Source organism: Medicago truncatula, chromosome 2 (assembly GCF_003473485.1).
Source record: "Medicago truncatula cultivar Jemalong A17 chromosome 2, MtrunA17r5.0-ANR, whole genome shotgun sequence".
Taxonomy (NCBI): Eukaryota; Viridiplantae; Streptophyta; class Magnoliopsida; order Fabales; family Fabaceae; genus Medicago; species Medicago truncatula.
Genome location: NC_053043.1, coordinates 1,615,246 through 1,628,171, shown reverse-complemented (window position 1 = coordinate 1,628,171; position 12,926 = coordinate 1,615,246). Strand labels below are relative to the sequence as shown.

Below are 12,926 nucleotides of genomic sequence, written 5' to 3'. Positions count from 1 at the left end.
GATAGATTACAATGAAACATTCGCTCCTGTAGCTAAAATGGTTACAGTTCGAATTGTGCTAGCAGTTGCTGCAGCCAAGAAGTGGGAACTCCATCAAATGGATGTTCATAACGCCTTCTTACACGGAGAATTGCAAGAGGAGGTGTTCATGAAACTGCCCCCTGGTTTTCGTCCCTCTCAACCAGAGATGGTATGCAAGCTTGGGAAGTCACTGTACGGATTAAAACAAGCTCCCCGTTGTTGGTTTGCTAAGCTTTCCTCAGCCCTCAAACAATACGGATTTCATCAATCATATTCTGATTACTCTTTGTTTACCTTGTTTGATAAAACTGTGCAGCTTGTGGTTTTAGTTTACGTTGATGATTTGATCATTTGTGGAAATAATCATGATTCGATTGAACGGTTCAAGGAATACTTGAGTCGTTGTTTCCATATGAAAGATTTAGGATTGTTGAAATATTTCTTGGGGGTGGAAGTGGCGAGATCGCCTTCTGGGATTTTTCTCTGCCAAAGAAAGTATGCTTTGGATATTATTAGTGAAGCCGGGCTACTTGGAGCAAAGCCTATGCCGACTCCACTCGAGCAGAACCATAATCTCAGTCTTGCTCAAGGGGAGTTTCTTGAAAATCCTGAAAGGTACCGTAGGCTTGTTGGACGCCTTATCTATCTTTGTTTTACTCGACCTGAGTTGTCGTATAGTGTCCATATTCTCTCTCAGTTTATGCAGCAACCACGAGAAGACCATTGGACTGCTGCGCTAAGGGTGGTGCGGTATCTTAAAGGGAATCCAGGCCAAGGTATATTTCTTGACAGTACAAGTGATATGAAGCTGCACGGGTGGTGTGATGCTGACTGGGCAGCTTGCCCTATCACTCGCAGATCACTCACAGGTTGGGTCATCTTCTTGGGGAACTCGCCTATCTCTTGGAAGACCAAGAAGCAGCAAGTTGTGTCTCGGTCATCTGCTGAATCCGAATACCGTTCGATGGCTAATACAACTTGCGAGTTAAAGTGGGTGAAGAGTATTCTTTGCAGTCTAGATATCTCTCATTCTATGCCTATGCAACTCTATTGTGATAGTCAGTCTGCGCTTCACATTGCAAAGAATCCCGTCTTCCATGAACGTACCAAACACATTGAAGTGGACTGTCATTTCGTTCGTAATGAAATACTTCATGGTCAGCTTCAACCTTCTTATGTTTCCACTCATGCTCAACTCGCAGACATACTTACTAAAGCATTGGGTCGTGCTCCATTTCAATTCCTACTTGCCAAGTTGGGCATTCGAAATCTTCATGCTCCTACTTGAGGGGGGGTAAAAGAGAATCACATCATTTTAGCAGATTCTGATTTAGTATGTTTAAGAGATAGCAGATCAGAGTTTGACTTCATATAACCCTCTTTCTGTACATATTGCCTTATATAGTTTATTGTATTTAAGTCCTAGTTTATTGTCATTAATTCTCCTTTGTTGTTTGGGATCAGCTAGGCTTGACTTTAGGGATTTTGATAGGAAAACTCTGTATATATGTAACACTGATTTACAATGAAAGATATGACAGTGAAACACTTTGGTTCCTGTCTTTATAATATATGTATCCACATCCAGCGGGTAGGGGGGTAAGTTGTAACACTCAAACATCGGTATAATTATGTATACATAAATCCGATAAAAGTGTTTGTGCTTCATATGTTTTGTTATAAAAGTGTTTATGCTTCATAGGTTTTATTAGGTTGTTTATCTATAAATTGTTTGATTTTTTATATCACGAATGATTAATTGTTTGATATACTTGATGGTGCAGCCTAATCACAGGTACTATTACCCACAACCACAATATCCATATCATCATCATCATCAACCATATCCATTTGATGGTTCATATTTTGATAGAAGAATGGTGGAACCTAGTCATCCTATGGGAGCTGGTCAAGTTGGATATGATCGTTATGGAAGGCCTTATCCTTTTTATGATTCAAGGTATTCTTTCCATGGGAGAGTTGATCCTTACACTAGCTATCAAGCTTACTATGAGACACCATTATTGCCATTCCCTCAACCACCACCTCCAGCATCGGTTCACCCATTTTGGACACCATGTTCGTGCACTATTATGTGAAGCATTTTTAGTTTCTTTGGGTTATATTAACCTCTATTATCAAAAGAGGATTATAAGATATGCAATTTGGTTTTTTTGGCTTGTTTCTCTTTTTATCTTTTGTTTCTGTTTCCATGTTTTGGGTTCGAGTGCCTTTGTACTTATCTGATTTTCTATATATTATTACTTTTTTTTTTAAACGTTACGGTTGTTACTCCTATCTCCCAAGAATATTATTTGACAAAAATGTTGACAAACGCTTGTTTTACGTTACTCATATTAGTTTTTTTGAGAGGTACTTATACTTATTGTATTTTATAAGTATTTTGAGGCCAAATCTTAAAAATTTATGTATTAAGTTCCCTAAAAAATAAAATAATTATGCATCAAGTAAAGTTTGGTGCATTAATTCTTATCAATCAAATCCCTTGTATAAGGGGAGATTTCTAAAATTCGGCACTTCTTTCTTTTTCTGAAAAGGAATTTTTTAATTAAGCATTAAGTAATTCAATAAAAACGTATCATTCATCATAAATAATCAAATCAATGAGTCCTTTAGGGACTTTCCGATAAATAAATTCATAAATACTAAATATGAGGGCATTTATTCAAAAACAGTATAAAAACTGATCTTTATAAACAAATACTAAATATTAAAAAACTACAATCATTAAAGGATGTCATTTATTTATTTATTCATGTTTTTCTTTTTTATAAATAAAAGTTTTGATGAGTTAGGCTAAGGAGGTAAATCATGGTCATGGTTACGATGTTATGTTACAGTATTCAATCATCCTTATATCCAATCTTTGTTAACATTGTTAATGACTTTGTAACCATTAAATCTAAATGGTTTTTGCTCCAAACAAGGGAGATCGTTGGATCGCATCATTTGGCTAAGCATGCATCTCATCCTTTGATCTAATTTGAGTCAAACTTTCAAATTTGATGTATATTTCCTATACACCAAATTCCAATATAGCTTATAGTGTAAATATACACCTAAATGGTTTTTTCTTGGGTTTTGATTCGTCTCCACTTAATCCAGTTGCAGCTTAGCGGCTTTTATTCTACTATTTGCTCTGGTCTGCAAGTTCTATAGTTCAGAAAAATTATTTTTAAATTATATTTATGTTGGTTGTTTGTATTGAATTATCTTGCTTTTTGGTTCTTCTAACAGTTTAGTTTTCTATTTTAAACAAATTTAACACCACCAACATAGCATGAAGCAGAGTATCAAAATCAAGTATTGTTTGATGGGAAAAAATCTTACGATGTCACAGTCACTGTGGTTGCAGGTTGCAATCTTATGTTATTTTTTCCCCCTTATTTTATGGATGGTGGTGTGGCTAGGTTTGAATTCATACGCTGAAGATGATGAAGAGTGATGCTTTGATGAGAAGATGAAAATTGGACAGGTTTCTTTTCCCTCCACGTATTTATTTTTGTTGTTATGATTTCATTTTTGATCATTTTGTTGTGAGTTTATGTTAGGCATTTCATTTTGTCTCATTCTGTTTTTGGTAGGCAAATTCAACATTGTGAAGCTTGAAAGAAGAATGACTATATATGCATAGTTTGGAGAGAGATCGAGGTGATTTTCTGCATAATTTAGAGCTGGTTTTCTACATGTGGACTAATGTAGTGCAGCAGCAGTGTTTTGGTATTGCAGCTGCTATGTAGTGGCATTTTTTCTTCCCCGTGTTCTGATTTTTCTCTTTATGTTTCAACTGCACCGTATCGGTTTTATTTTCTTCTCTTTGCCTTTGTCTTCATGCGTTTTGTCTCAATTTACAAAAAAAATATTGTCTTTTTAACCGGCTGTTTGTATTGTTCTCCTGTTGCTTTTTCAGAATAGGTTGTTGTAGTTTGGCTCTTTAGTGTAGTTGATTTTGCTTTGTTTTCTTTGAGATTGTTTCTTATGTTCTCTTGGTTCTTATTTTCTTGGGTTTCTATTACTGCTACTTCATAACTATTGTATTTCATGTTGTCTTTTTATAATGTTCATTTAAATTTTATGTGGTGTCAACTATAGGTAATCCTTACAAAAATAAATTAAAAACCTTAGTGGGTTAATTGTTTGTGTGCAACATGTCAAGAAAGCAAATCTAGGACATAGTACACGGCCATTGAAGAACTGCTTGGGGCTGCTAATTGCATGCTTAATTTGTGAGTATAAGTTGGGAACTATTTGTTGATTGTAATTTTATCAGTGTAAGTCAACTGATAAAGGTTAATAATAATCCTCTCTTTCGTCTACAATTTTTTTATTTTTTATAAAGGTTATTCATCACTTCATAGATTTATCAAAGATCATATGCTATGGATTTTGAACAACTCAGTTGGACCAAGCATGGCTCATTCCATATCAATTTAAGACTACAAGTGTCTTTTATTTTTCTATGCTTAATTGAAATAAATGTGCCCCTGTTGGTAGTTATTTTAAATGTTGTAGAAATGTGAAATTGAACAGCAAGAAGACAATTTATCAATCTAACAATTAAAGTCTTTGTAAAATCAAGGATCACATATTCTGCAGCGCGCTATAAATGTATGTTGATTGCAAGTTGCAACTATATCAGTTTGTTTTGAGTTGAAAGTAAAAAGTAAATATTGGGATTTTGAGTCTATTTTGGCCATTTTGATCAATTTGTAAGGTATCAACTGTTTGAAAGTTCTTTCTTTGCTTGGTTTTATGATTTTTCAAGGAGCATTGTGTAGCTAATTTAAATTGATTTTGTATATCGAATCGTTGATAGAGCTATTCTTTTGTTGCACATGATTTGGCAGATGTGGCGCCAACATGCCTTCAAAATTATAGGTATCTCAACCAAGAATATGCATGAAGGAATTGGAAGCGCTAAACACTTCATCAGACAAGAAAGTACACTTTATGGCACATGTTGATAGAAGTGGTAGAGATTTGATGATCGTTAAAACAGCTTAGGGGACTTATGTTGATATTTACTATGACAAAGGTTTGTAGTATGGCAATTTGTGAAAAGTTATAATGAGTATTGTAATTGGTAGTGTTGGCACAATTATGCTGTCTCCATACTTCTTTCATTAGTAATGTTAATTTTTCATTAAATAGCCAGATTTGAATGCAAACTTGATTATTTTTTTACAATCAAACAAACGCAAACGTACAAGGATGAGGTAAACATAAAGCTTCATAAGAAATTTCTAAAGTGTATGATTTTTGAGATTTCATATTCTTGCATCCAACATCCACTCTACAAAGAGCCTTAACTGGATGATAAAAAGTCAATTTTTTTAGAAAACAAAAAGCCTTAACGCTAGCTTCTATCCAAACGTACCAACTCTTCAAACTCACTTAGATACAAATTTAGAGTGAGATTTCACAATCTGAACTTCTATCGAATTATGGATCACGTTAGTTATCTTAATAGTGTTTTTATGTGTTATTTACTATACATTGTTTTTGAATTGAATTCTTAATGGTAATTTTATCTATATCAATTCATGACAGTAATATATTTTACATATATCTCGCCCGTACGACGCACACATAAAATATTGAATCGTTTTATTTTCGATGTAATAGATCATATTGCAATATATCAACTTCTCAATTGTTAATGTTCCGGGCGGTAGTACGGATAAAAGTACTAGTTTTTTGTTAACTAAACTAGTCTTTATTATAAATATATTTTATCTGAATTCACAGTGATAGTACTATTTTGTCAAAAGTACTATTGGTTGTAATTTATTATCCGATTAGTAAAATTGAAAAAGAAATATATTTTTTATTTTGGTAAAGAAAAAAAAAGCAAAGCACAAAAGGTAAATCTAATTTTTTGAAGGGAGGTAAATCTAATTTTAATTACCAGAATGATAAATACGTAAAGTAGCAAAAAGAGTGATCAATACGTAAAAAAATACAAATCATTAAAGGAGGGGTTTGTTTTGAAGAAAAATGATTAAAGGAGAGTATATTGTTCTTAGGGGAATTAAAGGAGAGTGTTTATTTTGTACAAAAAAAAGAAGGGCATTTTTTTTATAGATATTATAAAAAGAAATATTTTAATAAACAAATCCTAAAAAATATTTTGGAGGTCGGTAAGTTAGTATCAAGCAACATAAATTCTTTTTGGATTATATTTATTTTCCTTTTTCAATTTTATTTAATAATATCAACCATAACAATTAAACAACTTTCATAAAAAACAATAATCATTTAAAGCGTGCCCAATACGCTTAAAGTTTCATCTTAATTAGTTATCATTAAAAAAATTAAAAACCCAATAGAAATTTCAAATAATATTCGTAAAAAAAAGTAATAAAGTGTCTTTGGAACGGTCAAGAAGTCTGATTTCAACCGATAAAAATACCAAAAAATTTAAGTCGGACGTTGTGATTGAATTTCAAACGCGGATTTCTCCACACACGTATGAGTTTTTTTTTTTTTTTTGGATATATATGAAACGAACGTGTATCTAAAATGGTAAATATCGGATTCAAGAGATTGAGATTAGTATTTGTAGTTGTGCAGAGAAGTTATCTACTTGGCACAAAAAGTGTTTCTGAATACTTAACACACATGCTGCCAACGTAAGTGTTTGGTTTGTTTGTTTTTATTCTCTGTGTTGTGTGTTACGGTGTGTATTCAATCTTTACATGCTTCACCAAACTCCTTAAAAACAAACCCCAAAATGAGATCATTACTTTTTTCAAATGCATCAAATCCAATTCAATTCTTCAATCCCTAATCCTACGATCAATCCATTCAAGCTTTTTCTGTCATTCACTCTTCTTCAATCACTATCTCAAGACTGAATTTCTCTGTTTTGTGTGAAAGAAACCATTGTTGTTTGTTTGATATGGTGAAAAAGGTTATAGAAAACGTGAAAGATGATGGAAAAGAGTTTGAAATGTTGTTGAATGAGATCCCTCATGCATCATCATCACACAATCTTGTTCATGATCATTTAATGAAACAGGAAAATCATGGTTTTGGTAATGGTGTGATGAATTTTTATTATGATGAAGAGAATTTGAATCAGATGAATTTTTCAAGGTCTTCATCAACTGTCACTACTGGAAGTGGTTTTTCTATTCAATCTGATCATGGTTCATCCTCAAGCTTGTTTTCTGATAATGGTTCACCAACAACACCATCTTTTATGGAGGATCTTAAATCCACCATGTCTTCTGGAACTGGAACTGGAACGGGAACATCGTATGGCTGTAGCCCCAATAACAACACATTCTGGTTGGATTCTAAGGACAACACTGAGTCAAAGAGGTTTGTTGATCTATGTGGCAATTTCAGTAAAATGCACATTGGTGGTAGTAATGGCAATCAACATCAAGAGAATGCTAGTAATGTTAATGATTTTACTTTTTTGAATCCAATCAATGTTGATAATTTTAATAATCATGATAAGTATGTGGATTTTGATGGTTATAAGAGAGGTTTTTTGGATTCTGATTATGTGGGGTTTCAGTCCTCTATGTTGAGAAGCCCTATCAATCATCATGGAGCTGAAAGGAATTCGGCATTAAGCCGAGATTACGAAGTAGCTAATTCATTTGGATCAGTAGGACTTGTCCGTGGGTTGCGCTTGCGAGACATTACGTACTCTCAATTGAATGGTTTTGGTGGTTCAATGGATTCTCCTTATCATAGAAGAGAGATGATGAATGATTACTATTGTAGAGGAAGTTTGACACCTGAGATTGTTACACCATCCTTGAGAAGAAATTCAGCTGTTAGCGATGCTTCACTTGGAATGGATTTCTTGCATGAAGTTTCAATGTCAAGATTGCCTTTCGATTCCCTTCGTGGTAATTCTAGGATTAATCCTAGAGCTGTGCCACCTTCAAATGCTAGAATCCCACAAGAAAATATAGATATGGATTCCGTTACAAGTGAGGGGAGCTTCATCTTACAGGGTGAAGGATTAATTTATGTTGGTGCAAGAGGTTCGGATCGATTGAGGTTTCAAAATGCCGCGCGTGAATTTGGCTTTGCTAAGTATCCACATAGGCCAGAACTAGACATTCAACAGCAGGTTGTGGGAGCATGTGAAAATCCTAGAAGTTCTAGGACTGGTTCACCATTCACTATGCAACCTAAGTATAATTCCCTGATGGAAGCTCGAGGGTGCATATATTTAATGGCCAAAGATCAAAATGGCGGCAGGTTCTTGCAGAGAATGTTTGATGAGGGTAGAATGGAAGATATTCAAATGATATTTAATGAGATCATTGGTCATGTGGTCGAACTTATGATGAGTCCTTTTGGAAATTATCTTATACGGAAGTTGTTGGATGTATGTAGTGAAGAGCAGAGGATGCAGATCATACTGATGGTTATCCAGGAGCCGGGGCAGCTTGTCAGAATCTCGTTAAATACTCACGGGTAGTCATGCAACTATTTTATAACTAATATGAAATAATGTACTTATTATCTAATGTTGAACTTGACCTCATTGTTCTCTCCTTCCCACAGCACTCGTGTTGTGCAGAAGCTGATCGAGACTCTCAAAACTAAGCAACAAGTTTCATTAGTCGTATCAGCTCTTGAACCAGGATTCTTGATTCTCATAAAAGACAATAATGGAAATCATGTTGTTCAACATTGTTTGGAATACCTAAGAAATGGAGATAACAAGGTATGACTTGTTTTTTTAAGTCTTTTTTTGAAAAGGATAGGTGTCACCTGCATTATGGTTATACACTATTCTATTTATGACTTGTTTAGTCCCATCATGCATTTCTTTATTAGTTAGTTTTACACGTGTTAGTAGACAATTTTCGGCCACTTTCACTTTCCAGACAAAATTTCTCACCTTTGGCTGCACTGCAAGTCTCCAAATTACCATCCAATCACCCTCCACCTGCAGTTACGTATTGTCTGAAAGTTCTGTCTACTAACCACAACTATATGAGAAGAAAATTACACTAAATTCAATATATAATGTCCCACCATAACTATTGCAAAAACTCCATAACAAATATTCCAACATAACACATACACATTATAAACAACTAAAGTACGCTTCATTCCTACTAAACACAACGTCCTAAGTCATAAAATGCTCTCAATATCTCTCGCAAGAAAAGCATGACCTTGATTAACTTGCTTTTAATGTTCAAATCATAAATAAGAAAAGACTACAAAAATCAAACAACATAGATAGGGAAAAACACCCGAGTGAGGAGGAAAGCAACATAACATGTTTTTTTAATGATAGCTTTTCCCCTTTCAATGGTTATGGAAGCTGACTGAGAACCTATAAGTATTACCACATTTAGTGTAGATTAATTTTCAAATTGAAGAAATCAACAAATGCATGCAAAATAAATAAGATTTTATCAAACACAACAACCATTCAAAGCTATACAGACCACAATTCTTGTATTTACCATATCTGTCATAAACCTTTCAATGCAAAAGAGTTAAATACATTAAGGAGTTAAAAAGAAGATACATAATATAAGCTAAGAAAACTTACAATTTATGAGTTAAAAAGTATTGCTTATCAGTTTGTCACTAAAGCACCAACATGACCTTCAATAAAAGATTAAACGCACTAAAGAATATCCTAAAGGTCAAAAGCATACTAATTTAATATCTTTTTAAGTCTTGAAATTCCAAACCAATTACTATTGAATGGATCTCTCATTAGCTTCAGTTTTAATATCCTTTTTGAAAATGTTTTGCACCTTACTATAATTGTTGAATGCAAAAAAAACATGGGAGTTAGGCTTAACCTTACGTAGTGATTAAACTCATGATAAAAAAAGTGCAGGGACAATGAAAGTTCAGAAAACAAAAGAGAAAAACGGAAAGGAAAAAGCACATTTTCCTATAATTCATTGACCATAGCGAGGAAAAAGAAAAGTGTCTCACAAATAGTAAAACCTTCAAACTTTACCAAATTTCAATTTAATTACTCTGCAAATTTCAAACTTTACAAAATCTCATAAAAACTCATTTCTCACTAAATCATGAAAAACAATTTCAAAGACCAGATCACAACAATCTTCACTCTTCAATAACTTTATCAAAGCTAATAAACTTCTTATTCCTCTTAATCATTATCTCCTACCTTTTCTATTCCCTTAGTGATGGTTAGTCATAGCAGTGATGGTGTAAGTGACAATGCTATGGTTACCGGCTTCCAATGCATAAAGGTTCAACATTTTAGCTCATTTTGCTTATGATAGTTTGTGATGATTCAAATTAAATTCTAGGGTAAAGGGCTTATGTGGTTTAGTTGATTTAGGCATGTATGTTTGTCACAAATGTATTTTCTTTACTACTCAAAATTGGAGTTTGATGAAGTCAGAAAGAATATATCTGTGCAAAATTTGATATTTTGTTGCAAAAAAGTTAAACTTCTCCTGTTCTTTGCATTGACAGTTTATCTTTGTTGCTGCTGCACGACATTGCATCGACATTGCAACTCATCAACATGGATGTTGTGTTTTACCAAAATGCATTCGCTATTCAAGTGGGGAGCATAGACAAAGACTGGTTGCAGAAATATCTGCTAATGCACTTTTGCTAGCTCAAGATAAATATGGGTAATTATCGAAAGCATGTTTCTTAAAAATATAAATTTGTTACTTAATTTTTGCTTTTAAGAATATCCACTATTTGTCTACAAACATATTTTTTTCAGAAGAAAGAATCTCAGTTTTATGGGGTCTCTAAAGTAAACTCATAGTTTATAGAATAAAATATTACATATTTCAATCGTTGGCTGAAAAAAATCAAGTATTGATATTTTAATATTACATCCATAATTTATTTTGATAATGGTCAAATGGTAGAGATATCTTACCTATTTTCTAAAGTGAATTATTCACTTTAATAGAGTATGGTCCATAGTTATCACATGTGTTATTAAATTATTGGGATCCGGCTCCTTTAAAGTGAGAAACACAACTCACTTTACAATTAAAAGTAGATATTGTAGGTAAATCATAACAAATCATAGATCTGTTGAAATAACAATCATTGAATTTCTCATTTTACCCTTTACTCACTTTAGAGGATCCAAATTATGAAATTCCTTAAACCATTTTACGAAACAATATTCATGTTTTTTTTTTTGTATATTTTGGGAATTTTAGTTGACAAATCAATTCTCGTTGATCATTTTTATTGTCATTTTGAATTCATGTTATACTTTCAGACTATGGGATAAAGTCTATTTACTTTTTTCACCCTTTGATCTCTTGATTGTTCAGAAACTATGTTGTTCAATATGTCTTGGACTTCAGAATTCCATCTGCTGCCACAACTTTGACTCGGCAGTTTGAAGGCAATTATGTGCATATGTCAATGCAGAAGTTTAGTAGTCGCGTGGTTGAAAAATGTCTGGTTGTATTCAACGATGAGAATCGGGCGAAAATCATTCATGAACTGCTTTCTGATCCTCACTTTGACCTATTGCTTCAAGATCCACATGCAAATTATGTTATTCAGAAAGCTCTTCGGCATTCCGAGGTTTGTTCACACTCTTCATTTCCTACTTCATATCTCTAACAAGTGCATGTGCATGTCTTAGCATTTTGGGGCTTGATCAATGAACATTATGGTTTCTCTTATCTAGATTTGACTCATCTAAAGTGAGCAACCTATTTTAGAGTTTTAGAGTATAAAGTGTGTATTATCCGTTCATTTACAAATCAAAGATAAATATATGTATGTGTATGCACATTTATAATAAGTGATGGTGTGTTCAGTGTTGAAATATCAACTATCGATTTCCTTACTTTACTCTCTGCTTGTTTTAGAGCAGCGAAATCTTTATCATATAGGTTTGATATTTGTGTTTTTTTTTCTTTTCTGATATGTTTTCTATTTACTTCTAAACTAGGGTCATGTGTATAATTTACTGGTTGAAAAGATTGAGTCCTACAAAGCAATTTGTCGAAATAGCCCGTATTCCAAGAAGATTTTCTCACATAAGCTTTTGAAGAAATGATGTAAATTATCCCTTGGCATTGATCATTTTGGAGTATGCTACTACAATTATTTGCATGTTATTTAACTGTAATTTGGATGCTAATAACCATACCAATTAGCCAATCTAATTAGAATTGGTCATGTATCTATCTATCTGCTCAGCCAATTGTTTTTGATAAAAATCAAGGATTAGACAATTTTGCTCTCATTTAAATTAAAAAAGTTGTTGTACTATTTTGTTGTCTTGTAAGCTGTTGGATTTTATTATCAGGTTAATTAGATATTCTCATTGACTGAGAATGGACGGTGTGTAGTGATAGGGTGTTTTGTTGTCATTGTAAAAACTTCTCGGCTTCTTTTGTTTTGTGCAATATGGAATGAATGATGTTGGTTCATTAATTGCATTTGCATTTTTCCATGCTTCCCTGTCTTGTTATTTAATTTAGAATTAGTATGTGAGTTAAAGTCATGTCATTTCTGCTCTTCTGATTAGAGGGTGCGCCGGCCGAGGGCAGACAAAAAGATATGCAAGTGGACAACATATTGAAATTATGTTATATGAGACATATATTCGTAAAATCATTTTGTGACAACTTTTGAAAACATTTCTCTTATATTCACTCTATTGTTTTTCACCATTAATAAGTGAGAGAAAGACTCCTATCTATCATGTTATATATAAATATCATTACTCATGTATATAACAACAACAAGGATGTTGACACGCTTATGTGATTCTCCACCACTGGCTTCGACCCTCTGTTTATCAAATAAATAAGAGTGAAGATCTATTTTGGTCCTTGACAAAAAATTTAGAACCCAATTTTAGTTTTAAAAAAATAAATTAGAACACTTTAGATCTTTAATTGAATCCATAA

At 33.2% G+C, this 12,926-nt stretch overlaps 1 protein-coding gene across 1 annotated transcript; it reads left to right on the top strand.

Annotated features, from left to right (window-relative positions):
• The first annotated feature begins 6,575 nt into the window (after positions 1 to 6,575).
• On the top strand, positions 6,576 to 12,429 carry LOC11428532 (pumilio homolog 2). The gene is made up of 5 exons (XM_003593145.4): positions 6,576 to 8,487; positions 8,578 to 8,740; positions 10,495 to 10,658; positions 11,328 to 11,586; positions 11,960 to 12,429. The coding sequence occupies exons 1-5, from the start codon at positions 6,944 to 6,946 to the stop codon at positions 12,065 to 12,067; spliced, it is 2,238 nt and encodes a 745-aa protein (XP_003593193.2). The 5' UTR covers positions 6,576 to 6,943; the 3' UTR covers positions 12,068 to 12,429.
• The last annotated feature ends 497 nt before the right edge of the window (positions 12,430 to 12,926 follow it).